The sequence below is a fragment of the Siphateles boraxobius genome, unplaced genomic scaffold (genome assembly GCF_051911475.1).
Source record: "Siphateles boraxobius isolate OS27281-9 unplaced genomic scaffold, OSU_SipBor_1 19, whole genome shotgun sequence".
In the NCBI taxonomy this organism is placed as follows: Eukaryota; Metazoa; Chordata; class Actinopteri; order Cypriniformes; family Leuciscidae; genus Siphateles; species Siphateles boraxobius.
Genome location: NW_027508799.1, coordinates 16,966,017 through 16,984,164, shown reverse-complemented (window position 1 = coordinate 16,984,164; position 18,148 = coordinate 16,966,017). Strand labels below are relative to the sequence as shown.

Genomic DNA, 18,148 nt, shown 5'->3' with positions numbered 1-18,148 from the left:
TTACATGGTGTGGTTACTGCAGTTGTCGTTCTGTGGGGTGGACAAACACAATCACATGCGTATGCACAAGAAGACTCATGGAATAAGATATTAGCATTTCTGCGGGAGCACCTCTACTTCAATGAAACACAGCATTATAGAAAAACATCTAGCTATGTCATACCTGTTGAGTAACTTCATTTTAAGTTAACCCCTTTACATCTAACAGTTTTAAATCTCTAGGTTTTTTTTTAATTGATGACATAATGATAGATGTTCAATTGATGGCCAGTTTAAGGAGAAATGGTTTTGGTTTTAGTTAATTTTCAAATGAGTTTGTGGAGAGATACTTTTCTTTAAAGATTTTATGGTTTTGTTTGTGTGCACTTTCTTCCATTTGGACTGACACTGACCTACATGAACAATCAGCAGCAAGCAGATACACACAATACATCAAGATACATCGAGGCGGTGAAGATTCTAGGGGCGCTCTGCGATTTTAATATATACATTATCATATATAGATTACAGTTGGAAAAAGATGCAAGCTTGATTTTCGAATGCCCAATCACACGTCAATGTTTTACAAGCAAGACAATAGTGCCTATAATAAAACTTCTTGGCTTTTCAAAAATACAGTTTGCATAGTATCACATTTGCTGTGTATTGACCAAGTTCACAAAACAATATTTATGTAAGTAACAACATAGATATGTATACGTAGACGCCACATTCGACTACAATCAATGTGTGTGCCATGTTGGAACGGTCTCCACATCTTCAGGGGCATGGTCTCCACATCGGTAAGGAGCAATGTGTCTCACTTCCTCTGCACCAAAGTGATGAATTTACTTTTGAAAGAGGCTGTAGAAGCTGTTCTTTCGCCCCACAGTGAGTCAAGCTTTCACAGACGCTACTTCCTCGTGCCAAAGAAGTCTGGTGGCCTCAGGCCCATCCTTGATCTCAAGCATCTGAACCACGCCTTTATAAAGCGGCCGTTCAAGATGTTAACATTAAAACAAATCTTCTCGCAACTGTGCCCGGGGGATTGGTTTTTCTCAGTGGATCTGCCTATTTTCATATCCAGATAGCCTCCCATCAAAGACTGTTTTTGAGATTTGCATTCGAAGGGGTGACTTACCAGTATACAGTTCTTCCAGTCGGACTGTCTCTGTGCACTTTTACAAATGTCCTGTGACATTTCACTGGTACTGTCGTTCCTTCAAGAGCTGCTGAAAAGGGTCGCACCCCTTCCATGGTCAAGGTCTATGTGGCGGCCATAGCAGCATGCTCTTGTGGCAGGAACAACCTGGTTTTTCACTTTCTGAAGGGGTCCAGAAGGCTAAACCTGCCTCGCCCTCTCACGGTTCCTACATGGGACCTGTCTGCGCTACTTTCCGAATTCCAGCTCCTTTCTCTAAAGACTGCCCTCCTGCTAGCCCTAGCATCGGTCAAGCAAGTGGACGACTTGCAAGCGCTATCTGTGAGTGCTTTTTGACTTGAGTTTGGGCCTAACAACTGCAAAGTTGTCCTCAAACCAAGACATGGCTACATATCTAAGGTGCTGTCTACTCCGTTCAGAGCACAGGTAATTATTCTCTCTGCTCTTTCCCCATCTGAGGGCGAGCAGGAGTTGCTACTACTCTGCCCTGTTCGGGCCTTAAGAGTATATATTGAGCACTCTGCCCCGTTAAGGCAGTCGGAGTGGCTCTTCGTGTGCTTCAGAGGCCGCACCAAAGGGCATCTGGTCACAAAGCAAAGACTTTCCCACTGGAAAGTTGATGCAATTGCGCTAGCTCATGCTTCGATGGGCCTACAGTGCCCCATCAAGGTAAAAGCACACTCCACCAGAGGCATGGCTTCATCCTGGGTGCAGCGGAGTGTCTATTGGCAACATCTCTGCAGCAGCCGGCTGGTCCTTGCCACCTACCTTCACCAGATTTTATAACTTGAACGTCCCTGCTCTACAAGCATGGGTCCTATCTGTGTAGCTGGGCTTTTGCCTCTACATGAACTCAACCCACTAGAATCATTCCTTGTGGCTTCGACATCAATCTGAGTCTCTAAATGTCGGGTGGCTACCTCGCCCTGCCCTCTGGGGCTTATTCAAGCATCCTGGGCCAAGGCCACAGAACGATTGTCGTTCTGTAGTTATAAGCATAGCACGATTTGAATGCTTTCCCAATTGGTCTGTGAAATGTACCGAACAAACAAATAATGCTCAACTGAGACATTCAAATTATTGAAAATAAATAACCACATTCCTACCATTAGGATCCTTTGGAAGGTAATGTTATTTTTAGTCCAATGAGTGATCCTGTGCTCTTCTCTCCTCTTCATCTCACTAACACGCCAGTGGGCAGGGCCAAAGTTGCAATGATGAAGTAGGTGTTGATTTTCCTTCTGCAGAGGCGGTCTCACCATAGATAGCCACATTTCACAACGAGTAGTAGTAACCAAGTAGTTCTTGGTTACAATAAAAGCTGTGTTTGGATTAACAAGGAAGTTTTCAGTTCTGAAACTTACAGGATATTCTTATATTGAGAGGACCTCTTATATGTCAAAAGCTACAAGGAAAATTTGATTTCTCAGTTCATGACCCCATTCCCTTACCTGCCTTCATCTTTTGTATTATGTTAATGATAAACTAAATCCTATGAAAATCATCTGCTGAAGTCTATTGCAGATTTAGATATTCATACATGCTTATAACTACAGTTGTAAATGCACAATCAACTTGCTCTCGAGTGTTGACGGACCAACTTTGACCGTTCCATTATGGCAGATGGCTTGCGTAGTGCGGCCCATGGAAACAGTCGCTAATGAGGCATCTATGTTATATAATATAAATATCTATAGGAAACAATGTCATCTCTAAACCAATTACTATTATGTTGTATTTGCATATGAATAACCTATAGCCAAGTTATAATACTTTACCTTATCAGATATGAATAGCAATCATTATGACTACTGTCAGCTTTGCCAAGCTTTTGAAATGTTATTTTAAAACAATTGTTTTCAAAAAGTTAAAACAACAGCCCCAAATAAACTACGTACCTGCCCTTAAAGTGATAGTGCACCCAAAAAGGAAGATTCTCTTATCATTTACTCACCATCATACCAATCTCTGGTGTATAGGATTTTCTTTCTTCAGATAAACACAAAACAAAATTTTTTACGAAAATAAACTATCTTTGTGAGTCCAAATAATGCAAATAAGTGAATGGGTGCTGCTTAGGTGACGCTTGAAATGCTTGGTTTTTTCGTATAGATTTTCCAGCAACAAATGAGCGGCATTACATGGAATTATATAGACTATCATAGATTATGTTCCTAAAAATATTCCTTTGTGTTTATCTGAAAAGAGTAAGTCATATACATTGTGGATGCCATGAAGGTGATTAAATGATGAGAGAATTTTAATTTTTGGATGAACAATCCCTTAAAGGATCAATCAAGGTTGTTAAAGTTGTTCATCTACAAAATATGGTTTTAATATGCAAATTTAATATTTTCAAAAGTAAAATGAGTTATCGCAGTGTTACTAATGATGATTTTAATGATTTTTGTGACACAAGGGATGTAATGAGCATGTGGTCATGGGATACACATTTTTTAAGAGCAGGACATGTAAATGAACTATATGTATGGAGTTTAAATGTTATAACATTTTGAAAATGTAATAAAATGTACAAATGATGAATGAATTTGTGTGTTCCTTCTACCTCTTACCAGTTAATGGTGTCTGTGCTTTTTGTTTGTTTGTTTGGAAGCCAGTGATTATAGTTTTATAAAGTTATAAATATGGATATTTTTCCTACAAAAATGCATCACTTTGCTTCAGAAGGCTTTTATTAACCCCTTGGAGTCGTATGGATTACTTTTATGATGGATGGATATGCTTTTTTGGGCTTCAAAATCTAAGGTATCATTCACTATTATAAAGCTTGGAAGAGCCAGGATGTTTTTTAATATAGCCTAACTCCGATTGTGCTAGGCTGAAAGAAAAAAAGTCATATACACCTAGGATGGCTTGAGGGTGAGTAAATTATGGGATAATTTTCATTTCTGGGTGAACTAACCTGTAATGGCTTTCCAAAGCCGTTGCCCTTGATAATAAGAATAAGAAAGTTTAGAACACGTACAAACAGAGTCCATGCAGACGGATGTACATGCAAACAAATGTCTTTCTTTATTACTTGTGCTCCATTAAATATGGTCTCAAAACTTCTTGTGGCCTTTCCTTGTTCACACATACGAACAAAACCATACCTTGTAAGCACTGCATAAGATTAAAATCCACTTTGCATGCTACTCTGCAGTGCGGTCAAAAACCGTGTGTTTCAAATTACCAACACACATACTTGTTGCTGGTGCTCTAATTATACTCACAGTCACAGCGCCAGTCAGTGGACAACAAAAATTTCAAGACTAATAATGTCATGTTACCTGACAACTTGCTAAGCAACGATTAAATGGCCTGAAAAGGAAACTGGAAAGAAACAAAGTGTTTCATGAGAAGTACTCTCATTTTCTTGCTGATGTTGTACTTAAACGTTATGCAGAGAAGGTACCATCTCACCAACTAGATTGTGTGGATGGCAAAGTTTGGTACATTCCTCATTACGGGGTGTTTCATCCTAAGAAGGGATCATTGAGGGTCGTGTTCGACTGGAGCAGCATATAAAGTAACATCACTAAATAGTCAATTGTTGTAAGACCCTAACCTTACCAATTCTTTTGTAGGTGTACTGATGAGATTCAGCCAAGAACCAGTAGCCTTATGGCTGACATTGAAGCAATGTTTCATCAAGTTAAAGTGGCTGAGGAAGAGGTAGATTTTCTTTGTTTCTTGTGGTGGCCTGACTGAGAATTGACTAGAGAGCCCATTACATTTAGGGTGACAGTTAATCTTTTCGGAGCCGTGACTTCTCCAAGCTGTGCTTGTTACACCTTTAAACAGACCGCAAAGGACAATCAAGCAGACTTTACAGCAGAGGTAATTGAAACCATTGTAAGGAACTCAGCTTTTTGGAAACATTAATAATCAATAATATCTTTTTATTATTAATTATAAATATTTGGGTCAGTTAATTGGATTAACTTGATGTGGCTGAATTAATATTACAATCAATTAATCAGTTCGTCCAAAGAACTATTTTGATTATTAATTTATTCTAAGAAAAGGGTATCTTCCATGGCCACAGAAGAATAATTATTTCTTCGCCTGTACAGCACTTTGAGCCAGTAGCAAAAACCGTGATCGTAAAGTGACTTGTATTGCAAACAAAACAGAACCAAATACATATTATGTACAAGTTTTATTAACTAAATATAGATATTTATATGAATATAAATAAACTAAACAACATACACACATGAATACATAAATAGGTTAGTGATAGGATGAAATTGGAAACCGGAAGAGGGTCTATGAGGAGAACCATCAGAATTTCATTTTCACATTTCATTGAATTGAATACTTGCATTTGTAATGGGAACAATTCTTGAAGTTGTTGAAAATTGAAGTCGTTGATGGTTCCGGCAGCGTCAAGTGGAAGTTGGTTGAGCGTTCTCTTTCTCCAGGAACGCATGATTGGTTTGGTCAAGGCCTGGGACTCTGTTGAGGCCACGCCGAGCACCCAGGAGAAGTGAGGAAGTCAAAAGGATGGGTGATTGGAGTCGTTGTTGGTGGGAGTCTGTGTTCCAAAACTCCTGAGATTGTCCTTGGTTCTTTGTGAGAGAGTCTTCTCTCTCCTGCCTGAGCCCACCTCTGGTTGGAATCGAGGCCTGCTGGGCCCTTGGGCCCGCGTGGAGGGGGAGGGGTTTCCCCAGTATCCCCAGAACAGTGTTGCGGCTGGATGAAAGAACTAAGAGAGGGCGGTCACTGTTGCCTGCCTCTGATATACCCTGAGAAAGAACCAACCCCTAAGGTTTGAATGGACCTATGAGTAAGGTGACATGTCCGAGAGGGGAAGCGGCTCTTAGTTGATTTATGGTCTTTGTCCCCAGCATGCTTAGACTGTTCATTCAAGCTCAAATAGACATAACAAATTCACATTGCATTCTAAGAGAAGGTGATGTACATCAAAGTGTGTGTCATTAATTGAGGATTAATTTGGTAGGAAGCATGATACAGGTGAGGTTATATTGACCGTTGGGTGGTTGTTCAACCACAATCACCCCAATCAAACATACCATGTTGTTATACCTAATAGTACACGAGACAGTAAATCATCACAGTTTCTGTGAGGCATGTTCCTTCATAGATCAGAGTAACACCGCAAAGTTTATTTAATTAAAGATGGTCTCTCTCTCTTAAGCATGTGGCGCATGTGGCCACATTCCTTTGAGGTCGTAAAGTCTGTTATCAGTCTTAAAGTGTTCTGTAACCGGACACCCGGCTGACAAAGTAACTTCATTTGTGAGGTTAGTTTTGGGGGAGAGTTTCATAGACCTTTATAGTCATTAAATATAGTGAATATGAATAATTAGTGTGTGTCTGATTGGTCCAGACCCTACACCATTAACAATAACTTTTATGTAGATGACTGTCTGAAGAGCGTCACTGAGGAATTGGGGATCTCTATGGTTAAAAATCTCACTGTTCTCTGTCAAGAGGGAGGTTTCCATTTAACAAAATGGATCAGCAACAGTCACAAAGTGTTGCAGTCAGTTCCTGAGGAACACCAGGTTTAGAATATACAGCAGCTAGATCTGGATCGACACAAATTGCCTGTTGAAAGAGCTTTAGGTCTTTAGTGGAGTGTAGAAGCCGACACCTTTCAATTCAAGATTTCCTTGAAAAATCAACCATGTACTAGGAGAGGCATTTTATCGGTGGTAAACTCTGTCTATGCTCCCTTGGGTTTTCTAGCACTGCTTATTCTGGCAGCTAAAGTACTTTTACAGGAGTTGTGACAGAACTTCCATTACTTCTCAGAATGGAAACTTCTGAAAGTTGCAGTTGCCTGGTATTTGAAACTGCAGAAACTTCTGATGGAGCCGAGTCGTAAACGAAAGAATCTTAGGAGCAGATTGATAGTGTTGCTGTAGATGTAAAATTACAGGAATTTAAAGCATCTCTGGGCAGACAAAGTTTGAATGTGGAGGATCTGCCTATGGCTGAGATAAACCTAATTAGTTTCAGTCAACAGGAACGATTCCAAGAAGAAATTGCTGAGCTCAAGGATAGAAACGTTAAAAGAAAAAGTTCTGTCTATAGTTTGGATCCTGTGTTGCGTGATGGACTGTTGGAGGAAGATTTGGTAAGTCAGCTATAAACAATTGAAATAAAACATTTCATCTTGTTATCTAAAGATCAGCATGTTTCACATCTCATACTTCGAGACATCCATGAACAGTTGGTTCATGGTGGCAGAAATCAGATGCTTTCCAAGCTCCAGTTTAAGTATTGGATTACAAAAGCTAACTCCGTTGCAAAATAATTTCCAAGTGCGTCATCTGTAGACGTTATAAGGGGAAGTTGGGTAACATAAGATGGCAGACCTTCAAGTGGAAAGGATCACCCCTGACCTGCCACCTTTTACTAACGTTGGAGTGGATTTTTTGGGGCCCATTGAAGTGAAAAAAGGAGTAGAGTGAATTGCTATTAGGGGTGTAACGATACCCTCATGTCACAATTCGATAAAAATCACAATACTGAACCCACGATAAGATATTGCGATACTCCAAGACATTTGGTAAAAAAGTTAACAAAAAATGTACTGTTGATTAAAATGCTAAATTTGGTGTTACATTGAAAATAATTAGGCTTGGACTTGGTGCTGGTAACCCAATGCACGGGACAATAGTGACACCAGAATAAAAATATTCATGATTCTGAAGCTGAAAATACAGAATTATATTAGACGAATATGCTTGCACTATGTCACTGACTACATATGTTTAAAATAATGTAGGCCACTTTTTACTGATAAGATAAGACATTTGGCATTATCAGGAACCACACATATTCCCCCATTGCATTATTATACATTATATTCTACATTATATATAGTATTTTTATGTAGTACTGACACGAAAACTCTGAAAACTTTTTCACCACACAGAAATTTTATTTTGGGTGAACTAATACATATTGTCACCATCCACGATACATATTGTTGCGTTTTTGGATTGCGATATATTGTGACACGATATATTGTTACACCCCTAATCGCTATGGAGTGATTTTTACTTGTATGGCAAGTAGAGCTGTCCATTTAGATGCATACTCGCTAGATACAGACTCATGCATTAATGCATTACGCAGATTTGTATGTCATCGAGGACAGCTCTCTCACATGAGGTCTGATAACGGGACGAATTTCATTGGAGCTGAGCGGGAGTTAAAGGAGGCTCTTAATGCATTAAACAACGAAAGGGTTCAAAGGGCCTTACTGCAGAAGGCAGTTCAGTGGAGCTTCAATCCTCCTTCAGGCTCTCATTTCGGTGGAGTATGGGAGCGTATAATTTGAATGGTGAGACAAATTATTTGTGCAGTTCTTCGACAACAAACATTGGATGACGAAGCACTGCAAACTGTCTTGTGCAAAGCAGAAGCTATTTTGAATGATCGGCCTATCTAAACTATCCAATGATTCTAATGATTTGGAGGCCCTCATGCCAAATCACATTCTGCTTATGAGAGGAAATCCTGCATTGCCACCTGGGTTGTTTGAAAGATCTGATCTGTTTGCAAAAAAGAGATGGAGACAGGTGCAATATGTTTCCAATCTCTTCTGGAAAAGATGGGTACAAGAATACTTAACCTGGTTGCAAAAGCGACAAAAAGTGGAACAATGAACGAAGAAGTTTTACCCCTGGAGACATCGTGATTATTGCTGATTCTACAGCACCACATGGTTTATGGCTACTTGGAAGAGTTGTGGATACCTACCCTGACAGCAAGGGTTTTGTACGTTCAGTAAAAGTTCAAACTAAAAGTATTCTTAAAAGGTTCAAATTAACAAGCTTTGTATTTTATTAGAAGCAGACTAAAATAGGGCATTCAACATTTTAAGTGTTTGAATTTACTGTCACCTTAATACATTTGTACAAAACTTGAATTGGTAGGCTATGTATGGCTCCATTTTGTATGAATTTGTAATTGTTATGTCAATGTGTCATAATCCATTGAGGGGCCGGAGTGTAAGAGCCATTTGTTGTATGGCAAAGTTTTTGTTGTCCACTGAGTGGCATTGTGACTGTGAGTATAATTGGTGCGTTGGTAATTAGGAAGCACACAGTTTTTTACTTTTGTAATGACTTTCCAACGCCGTTGCGTTGATAATAAGAATAAGCAAGTTTAGAACGCGTAGCCTACAAACAGTCATGCAGACGGATGTAGATACAAACAAATGTCTTTCTTTATTACTTGTGCTCCATTAAATATGGTCTCAAAACTTCTTGTGGCCTTTCCTTGTTCACACATACACACAACCTTGTAAACACTGCATAGCACCTTGCATGCTACTCAACGCACACACTTGTAGCTCTGGTGCTCTAATTATACTCACACAGTCACAGCGCCACTCAGTGGACCACAAAAACGTAGCAATAAAACAAATGGCTCCTAAGTTACCCTTTAACCCAGATTTTTTCTTCTTCTTCTTCTTCTTCTTCTTTTTCTTTAAAAAAAAAATAAAATAAAGACAACTTGACTTAGTAGCTATTATACATGAAAAAATCCTGCAATTAAATTATTTTTATTAAAAAAAATCTGTGACACGCTTGTAAAGTCTTTTGTCCACATGCACTGCACAATAACTTTCCCAAGCAAGCACGAGGCCTACTACTCAAAAAAAATAGCGCAATAGAGCGGCTATACGCCCAATCTGGCATCCCTGCACTGCGTGATGCTTAGTTTGCGTCAACAACACTGTGGACGGAAACATAGAAAAACTGGACTGGTACAGAAATACACGTGTGGAGTGGAATGGCATTCTTTTGGTATTGAACTGGACCTTTCTTGTTGTCATTAAATAATGTGCAGATTATTCCAATTATAATGGACGTGTTTTCTTTATTGCCACAATGTGTTGGTGGAGCTGGTTGCAGTTAGCCTATAGGGATCTGTCTCCCCCTTTCAACATACTAATTACGATTTTAGAATGTATCTAAGTAAAAAGTAGTTAAATAGAATTCTATGCCCTCTAAAGAGTTATAAACGACCTTTGCTGATGTAAGCGCAAACATCAGTGTCAAAGGTAACATTTCGTCATCAGCATTAACGTTAACGTTAGCCCACGAGCTGCTCTCACTCAACCAGGGACTAAGTTAGATAGATCATATTCCATCTATATTCGTATTATTTTCCTTGAGGTAAGATTTAAATAATTTGGATTAAACCACTTCCGGGTGGGTCTCACTAAAACTCCACCGAGCACAACTTCAGCTCAATGTAGCATGCCACAATTTTTGATGGTGTGAACTGTGGTTTTCCTTTGTGGTAACATGCTGTGAAGTTTTCGTGTAAAGACCATCGCTGCCATTTATCATCTGTTGTTTTGTATGTTGTTTATGTTTATTTCAGACATTATTTTTGTCCTTACGCTGTTCGGATCATCTGAAACCCATCAGAGAAGAAACACCTGATCTGATCTTATCGGACTATACAGTATCATGTTGGCAGCTGTTAGGTACAGACATTTCCTCAGGCAAAACCATAAATTAAGTAAACTTTTTACCTTTTTTTTAAATTTATTTTTTCAAAGACAGTTGTGGCTAATAACAAGTAATGACAGTTGGTTACATGCTCATGGCAAACAACAGCTCATGGCATATGCAATATTGCTGTAGGAAATTACCATGATGTGATGAGCTACCAAAGTTATTATTTACTTTAACATTATTCCAAATTTTTTTTTTATCAAGTGAGACATTTAATTTTTCCTTTCCATGACAATAAATAATGACTGAAGAAAATGTTTTTTAAAAAAACGATGGAAAAGCACCACAGAGCTATTATAAAAGTGGTCAGGACATTAAATGTACTGAGAAGAAACTGAGATCTCTTAAATATGCACACACATACTCATGTACACAGACATGCACATACACTCAATAAAGATCTGCGACACACACATGCACGAATGATTAATGACTAAACGTTGGGCACTAACATCACTTTAAATATATGCAGCTGCTCAAATGTGTTGCAATGTTTTTGTACTGCTTTTACTTGATATTTATTGAATGATAATGAGTATTGTTCTCATTTAGTTTTTCTTATTTAATTACAGGGAGAAGCCAAATAGAGTTTCATTGTACCTGTGTATAATGAGAATAAAGTTTATTCCATTCTATTGTACACAACAATGCAGTTTAATAGAGAATACATGACATTGTTCAGACACTTTTCAATGTCTCATTTAATTCTGTTTAGGACTGTGGGCACTGAGAAAGTGACAAGTCCACTGCTCTCTGTCCAGCCCAGTCGAGGGCTGGTGGACGAGAAGTTTCAGATTGTCATAATGAATTTACTGCCAAATCAAGAGGTGACGATATACTGTCTACATCAATCAGAAGACAAGGACTTCTGGGAGGCGTTTGGAAACTACATCAGTGATGAACACGGAATAGTAACAGGTGCGTGGGACAGTCTGTTGCATAACCCCTAGCAAAATTACCACGACAAACAGTCCTTACCAACATGCACTACCAGACAAAAGTTTGGGGTCGGTGAGATTTTTAAAATGTTTTTGAAAGAAGTCTTATTAAGGGTACCAAGGTTTCATTTATATGATCAAAAATATAGTAAAACAGTAATATTACAATTTTAAATAACTATTTTCTATTTTAAAATGTAATTTATTCCTGTGATGGATAAAGCCAAATTTTCAGCAACCATTATTTCAGTCTTCAGTGTCACATGGTCCTTCAGAAATCACTCTAATTTGCTGATTTTCTGCTCAAGAAACATTTATTATTATCAGTTGAAAACGAGTGTGCTGCTTAATTTTTTTGTGGAAAACATGATACATTTTTTTCATACTTTTTCAGGATTCTTTGATGAACAGAAAGTTCAAAAGAACATTATAACAATTTAAAAGTATTTACTAATTAACTATACCACAGTGAATTGTTGTAAGGGAGATAAACAGAAATCCTCAGCCTGGCCAGATGGTAATAGCTAGTTTTAGCTGCATTTCTTTTTGCTTGGCATAAAAATATAAAATCATGGAATTCACAAACTTATCTATTTGCAGAGTAAAAAATGATCTATACAATGATAACAAAACATTGTTGCAGTGTGCATGAATGACATGATGTGTATATATCTTGTTGAAATGTAGTGGCAAAAGATAAAAGTTTGGGAGGCACCTATGAAGGCACAGAGCAGATGGGGTTGATATGGAGCATGAGGCCCATACCAGGAAGTCGATCTGGACTCAGGTAACCCCTAAACCTACCCTGCACCCTAATCTGGTTTAGGGAAAAAAAATCACTACGTATTGGATTTAATCCAGTATGTCATCAGGATTTTTCTGCCAACTGAATCAAAAATTGTGAAACGTTAATCTTATTTAAAGTTATCACTTTCTCTTGTATTCTATTAATCTTTCCTTCCTGTCCATTTCACTCAAGGTTGCGTAAGACAAATGTTCTTACACCGATGGTGATTCACATTTCAGTGTACAGTGGGCATCTATCTGAAGGATTTAGCGAGAAAACACCCCTGGCGTCGAGTGTCACAGAACGCTGGTACGTTGCACCGGGTGTCCAGAGGGTGAACATCAAGGAGAAAGGAGTACGAGGAACTTTATTTCTTCCTCCAGGTATACACAAAATGATGAAATGCTCATAATAGATTAAAAATACAATTCAGACATACAGTGATTTAAATACAGCTTTTCTATGATACCAAGCAGAGTCCTGCACGGGTCCTTTTTGATAAACCCGCAGTAATTAACAGAACACCCGACCCAATATCCGACAGAAACACTAATTTTAGTCCGTACCCGACCCGAACCGCACCCGCATTAAATCTCCTACATAGACAAAAATCATTTTCTCATGTAGCTTAACACAAGCCATAAAAACAACATTAGGCATTCTGAGTCAATGCAATTAATGAAACATTGCATTAAAGGGTAACTAAACCCCTGGTCAGAGCCTGACTCCACCCACTGGCAATATTTGAAAAACGCTTGAAAAGTGGGCAGAGCGCTGCAGAGGGGGGCGTTCTCCTGGGCATCAGTCGGTATGGAACTTGCCTATGTCACCAACAGCCCTTTACGTCACGACCACCCCAAACATCCAATAGGAAAATTCAACTGCAGTAGCCACCGTTCAACCTGAAGAGGGCAGCACTCCGACGTTTTTACTCCATATATTGTAGAACTAAAACACTTTATACACAAATGTCAAAAAAGTTACTCGAATCAATGAACAGCATTTATGAAGCTCCATTCTTACAGATCATTAACTAAAAAAAGTTGGTTTAGGGTTTAGTTACCCTTTAAACAACACAAGTAAAATAATAGAACAAAGAAGGCCTGTTTTAGTAGGCCTGTTTAAATGTAAGCTTAACTTTCAATCAGTTCCATCGGGATTGACTACAATGCTCAGTGCTGCAAATAATGCTGCAATTAGAAGCCTTTAACAGTCTTCAGACACCGCACCCGACACGTAAATATTATTCCACCTGTTACATCAAATATTAGCGGGTCGCCCGCGTGCAGGAGTTTCTGAATTAACAGTTATTTGCAGGGCGCAAAGTCACAAAAATGTTAGGGTGATACAACTGCCAACTTACACTCAAGGTGTACGGAAAATATGTATTACATTTTACTTAATAGTTGAAATGAAAAATCAATTTTTTTAAATGCATTTTATTGATCTTATTGTGAACTATTCAACAGTATAATTTCACAATGATGAATCCTAAAACAAGCTATAAGCTGCATTGGTATAGCAATACCAGTGTTTGACAAAGGATTTTTGGTAAATCTGTGGTGGGTGGACTTCTGTCCCTTTAGGGGGGTTCGGGGGAGCCCCCTGTAAGAAAGATTTGTGCTTTTTAATGTTAAATTCATCAATCTGGTGCACTTTGAGAGTTAAAAATTAATAGCTCCAACGCAAAATCAGTGTGCAAATTGAACAAAGAAAAACTCAAAACTCTTTTAGCTGTGATATAGTGTCTGTCTGCATTACACTACTACATAATAATAGTTATAATATTAATTCCATTACAGTATAGCCATATATTGTAAAACAAATGCACTGAAAAATAAAATGAACTTTCATAATTAGTTTTGTACTAATTTCCATGCTTGAAAGAGATAAACACATGATTTAGAAAACATGGTTTACAAACGCGTCTCATTACAATTCTATTAAAATGCGTAATCATCAACTATGCAGATGTGTAAATAATGCGTAACTGGGTGATGGGTTACGACACTCATCGGCTCAGTGTTCTGAAAGTTGCCTAGTCCTGCTTACCACAGTTCTCTACACTCACTCATTCTCTCCTGTTCCTCCTCAATATCCTCATCAGACACTTGAAGGGCCTGTTTCTTTTTGTCATGCTATTTCTCTGCACATGCCTTGCGTTTCTTCTCCATCTCTGACTATTTAGACAGATACACACTGACACTGCACGCTCGCTCAGAGCCCAAAGGAAGAGGAATTTAAAGATGTGATTGGACCAGCCCAGTGCCAATCAAAAAAAGAACCAATGGGCCCCTGATCTACGTGTTTCATGGGCCGGTCCGTTAAAAAAAAAAAACCTACGCTGACTTTTTTTGTCCAATGCATTACACCGGCACAAAGATCCCAGCGCCGCCAATAAGCAAAACTAAATGAATGGGCCGCCGATGTAAGAGTGTTATGGGCCGTTTAGACAAAAACTATTTTTTAAATATTTTTTTTAAAGAATGATCTGTATCGGCCCAAAAAGCACGTCGGCCCACCGGGCAAATGCCCGGTATGCCTGATGGCCAGTCCAGCCCTGCCTCCATCCAATTACAAACAATGTATTGAACCAGGCCAATATGGAAGAAAAGATCTGTCGCTACTTTCTTTAAATCACAACTTTAAATTAAATTGCTTGTAAATAACTTGCGGTGTGTTTTTTAGGCCCTGGGCCGTACCCAGGAGTGCTGGATCTTTGGGGAGGAGGTGGTGGTTTGGTCGAGTATCGTTCTGCCCTGCTTGCATCTCATGGCTTTGCATCTATGGCACTTGAGTACCTCGCTCCAGAAGAGCTGAATACAGTTGATGTTGATGTGTCGTACTTTGAGGTAATTCATAACTTTTGACAGTCTCCTAATGTGGACCAAATTTGACATGACATCCTTGCTGATCTGCAATTGTCATCAGACTTTGTCATTTAATTTGTTCCCCGTGCATTGCGTTTGTTTCCAGATTAACTCTATATCCCACTTACTTTGTATATGTATTATTCCTGTAGAAAGCATACCAGATTTTACAAGATCATCCAAAGGTACAGAAGGACAATCTGGCAATGCTTGGGCTATCTTTTGGAAGTGCCATCACATTCAGTATGGCGGCCTACTCAAAAGTCATCAAGGTTTGCTTGACCTGCATACACGAATGTACAGTTATCTACATTTTAAATGCAGCTTTTTATTATTTAATATCCTTTTACTGTCTTGTAGCCCCAGTGCTGTGTGTGTATCAGTGGAAGTCATGTGGTTCCTATTGATAAATCTCTTTTTGAAGTCTTTGAGGAGATAAAAAAGTGAGTGGATTAAACATTAATTCACAACCTGACTGAGCCTCAATCTAATGCAATAGTAATAGCAATCGTAGTAATATATTCTTTATTTCTCTCCATATTTAATTATATAACTGGCAAGGGATTTCCTAACCAATTCAGTATGGAGCTGATTGAAATACAAACAAAACACATTATAACTTAGTTTAAAAAAAATGATATTTGACCTCTTCCGCACACAATTAATTTTGTCTTCCTGTCAAGCTAATTTAACAAGTGCCAGAGGACCATAATAATCCCGGTCATGTGACATTCTACAATTTGGGAAATAGAATTGGATGTTTCAGTAACAAATGTTGTTCATTGGAGGCATATGAATAGGGTACGTATGAATGAGGAGAACCAGGTAATACAGAGAGACCTCATATTGCCGATTCCATCAGACCCGGCTCTCAAAGTAGACGTGAGTATGACTTGACATTTCTTTGTTCATATATACAGTTTGTTTGCATATAATTATTGTAATTACTATTATTTGTAATGGCAGTTCTCTATTTTTTTTTTTAAATGCACATAGGTTGGGATAATAAAGTGTCCTCTTCTGTTGGTGAATGGTGGTGATGATCAGAACTGGGCTTCTGTTGAATCTGCTGCAGATGTGAGTTATATATATTAAATTTTGTCCAAACATGATACCTCAAAAGGACAGCTAATGTAAGACAATACTAACAATAGACTATGAGACAACATTAAAAGAATGGTTACCCAAAAATGAAAATTCCTTACAAAGTTATTGTGAAGTGTTATCACAAGTGTAAGTGTTATTGATTACTATAAGCTACAAACAAATATTTAACTATATAACTGTTTACTAAATATTAAACTATATTAGTAACTAACTATATATTAATATATATTAATAAATAATTGAAATAAATATGAAATAAAATCAAATGTAAATATTAGATAAAAAACTTACTTCAATAAAAACAAGAAATTTTGCCTTGACTACTAACTGAAAAAAAGTTGAAATACTAAAATTACTAAAACTAATAAAAAAACTAATTACAATGACAAGCTGAAATATATAAAAACTGAATGCATATATATATATATATATATATATACTGTATATCAAAGTTGATATGTGTTATCAACTTTGACCAACAGGTGTCACTATTAGTATCTACATGAAATCTAGTGCTCAATATTTGTTAGTTTATGTAATGATTTATAGGTCTGTAAAAAACATTTACTTGCATAATAACTTGCGTCGTAGCCTACGCTTCAAAAGGTGTCATCGTACAGTCTACATACGCCATACACGCCGTGTACTGTTCTCAGCTATGATTCACATGGTTTGATGTGAATTCAGTCCTTGATTTGGATCTTTTATACCCAGATTGAGATGATGATGGAGAAAGCAGGAAATCGGCACTTGTTGACAGTCCTGACATATCCTGATGCGGGTCATCTGATCGAACCTCCGTACTCGCCTCACTTTCGAGCAACTAACTTCATGCTGCAAGAAATGAAGGAGAAAAGTAAGCAACATTTTTTCATATAGGATCGACATATTTAGAACTTTTTTTAAATGTGTAATTTGTTTGAATGTAGATCTGAATGTAAGTTTTTGTTATTGTTGCTGCAGTTGTCATGCTATGGGGTGGACAGACCAAACCGCACGCTTACGCACAAGAGGACGCGTGGAACAAGATATTAGCATTTCTGCGGCAGCACCTCTGCTTCAGTTCAAACTTTGCAAAGGCCAAACTGTAGCTCTGTCATTTACAACATTGATATGAGTGCAGCTTTTTTTCAAATGCTTCCAATTGCAATGATATGATTGCCAGCACTTGTTGTTACATTTTGCTTTGGTATCTGATTTTTTAAAAAGTTGACAATAAGTTCATGGTTTTGATAACACTGAATAAAGGAATTACAAACACAGTTTAGTTTTTTAGGGAAAGATTTCTTGGCACACTAAATACCAGTGATCAAACTATATTTCTTAATTTTGTACCTATTTCTAAACAGGCGTTTAGATGATTTCATTGTTTCATTTTATTCCGTTTAACTACATCACTTGTTTTTTTATTCACGGATCAGTTGTGGATGAATAAATATGCTGAATTAAAATCCTTTTCATTTAACAATAGTGCAGTTTTTGTGTTTGAGTTTTTTTTCTCACCATAAAATTCAGAGATGTCACTACTGTAACATTGGTTTTGGTGGTACTGACAATATGAAATGGTAAAAAAAATGTGTAAGATAATCTTTTTTATTTTTTTGTTTTTAACTGTCTAAAAAGCAACACATAATTGTAATGTCTATTTTAAATTATTTTAATTTTAAAAATGGTTTAAGTGATTTTAAATTTGTTCCGTTTTTAAAGATGTTTGCTGACTTTTTTAAAAAAAGTAAAACATAGACATAACAATGAAACGACTTCGTATAGCTAATAACGCATCATGTGTG

The 18,148-nt window shown here is 37.7% G+C and overlaps 2 protein-coding genes across 6 annotated transcripts in view; both read left to right on the top strand.

Moving 5' to 3' along the window:
• The window catches only part of LOC143741674 (peroxisomal succinyl-coenzyme A thioesterase-like), a 58,319-nt gene extending 54,640 nt beyond the window's left edge, over nucleotides 1-3,679 (top strand). Inside the window, exon 11 of the mRNA XM_077233978.1 lies at nucleotides 23-3,679. Coding sequence (XP_077090093.1) covers nucleotides 23-174 — 152 coding nt within the window. The 3' untranslated portion in view covers nucleotides 175-3,679. The remainder of the gene's footprint in view (nucleotides 1-22) is intronic.
• Nucleotides 3,680-9,826: 6,147 nt separating this feature from the next.
• LOC143741666 (peroxisomal succinyl-coenzyme A thioesterase-like) lies at nucleotides 9,827-17,828 on the top strand. 5 transcript variants are annotated; one of them, XM_077233961.1, is made up of 12 exons: nucleotides 9,827-9,936; nucleotides 10,520-10,625; nucleotides 11,372-11,574; nucleotides 12,282-12,381; nucleotides 12,574-12,764; nucleotides 15,070-15,233; nucleotides 15,404-15,523; nucleotides 15,612-15,694; nucleotides 16,040-16,133; nucleotides 16,248-16,328; nucleotides 17,073-17,214; nucleotides 17,322-17,828. In XM_077233961.1, exons 2-12 carry the CDS (start codon nucleotides 10,609-10,611, stop codon nucleotides 17,447-17,449), a joined length of 1,323 nt encoding a protein of 440 aa, XP_077090076.1. In that variant the 5' UTR covers nucleotides 9,827-9,936; nucleotides 10,520-10,608; the 3' UTR covers nucleotides 17,450-17,828. The 5 variants fall into 5 exon arrangements, with proteins under 5 accessions (XP_077090076.1, XP_077090078.1, XP_077090075.1 ...); XM_077233963.1 differs by lacking the exon at nucleotides 9,827-9,936 and adding an exon at nucleotides 10,015-10,308 and having other exon boundaries at nucleotides 16,052-16,133; XM_077233960.1 differs by lacking the exon at nucleotides 9,827-9,936 and adding an exon at nucleotides 10,015-10,308.
• The last annotated feature ends 320 nt before the right edge of the window (nucleotides 17,829-18,148 follow it).

Coding starts and splice junctions, on each gene's coding strand:
- LOC143741666 (XM_077233961.1), top strand. Junction 11,575..12,281: donor TGAACACGGAATAGTAACAG/GTGCGTGGGACA, acceptor GTTGAAATGTAG/TGGCAAAAGATAAAAGTTTG. Junction 12,382..12,573: donor GGAAGTCGATCTGGACTCAG/GTAACCCCTAAA, acceptor ATTTCACTCAAG/GTTGCGTAAGACAAATGTTC.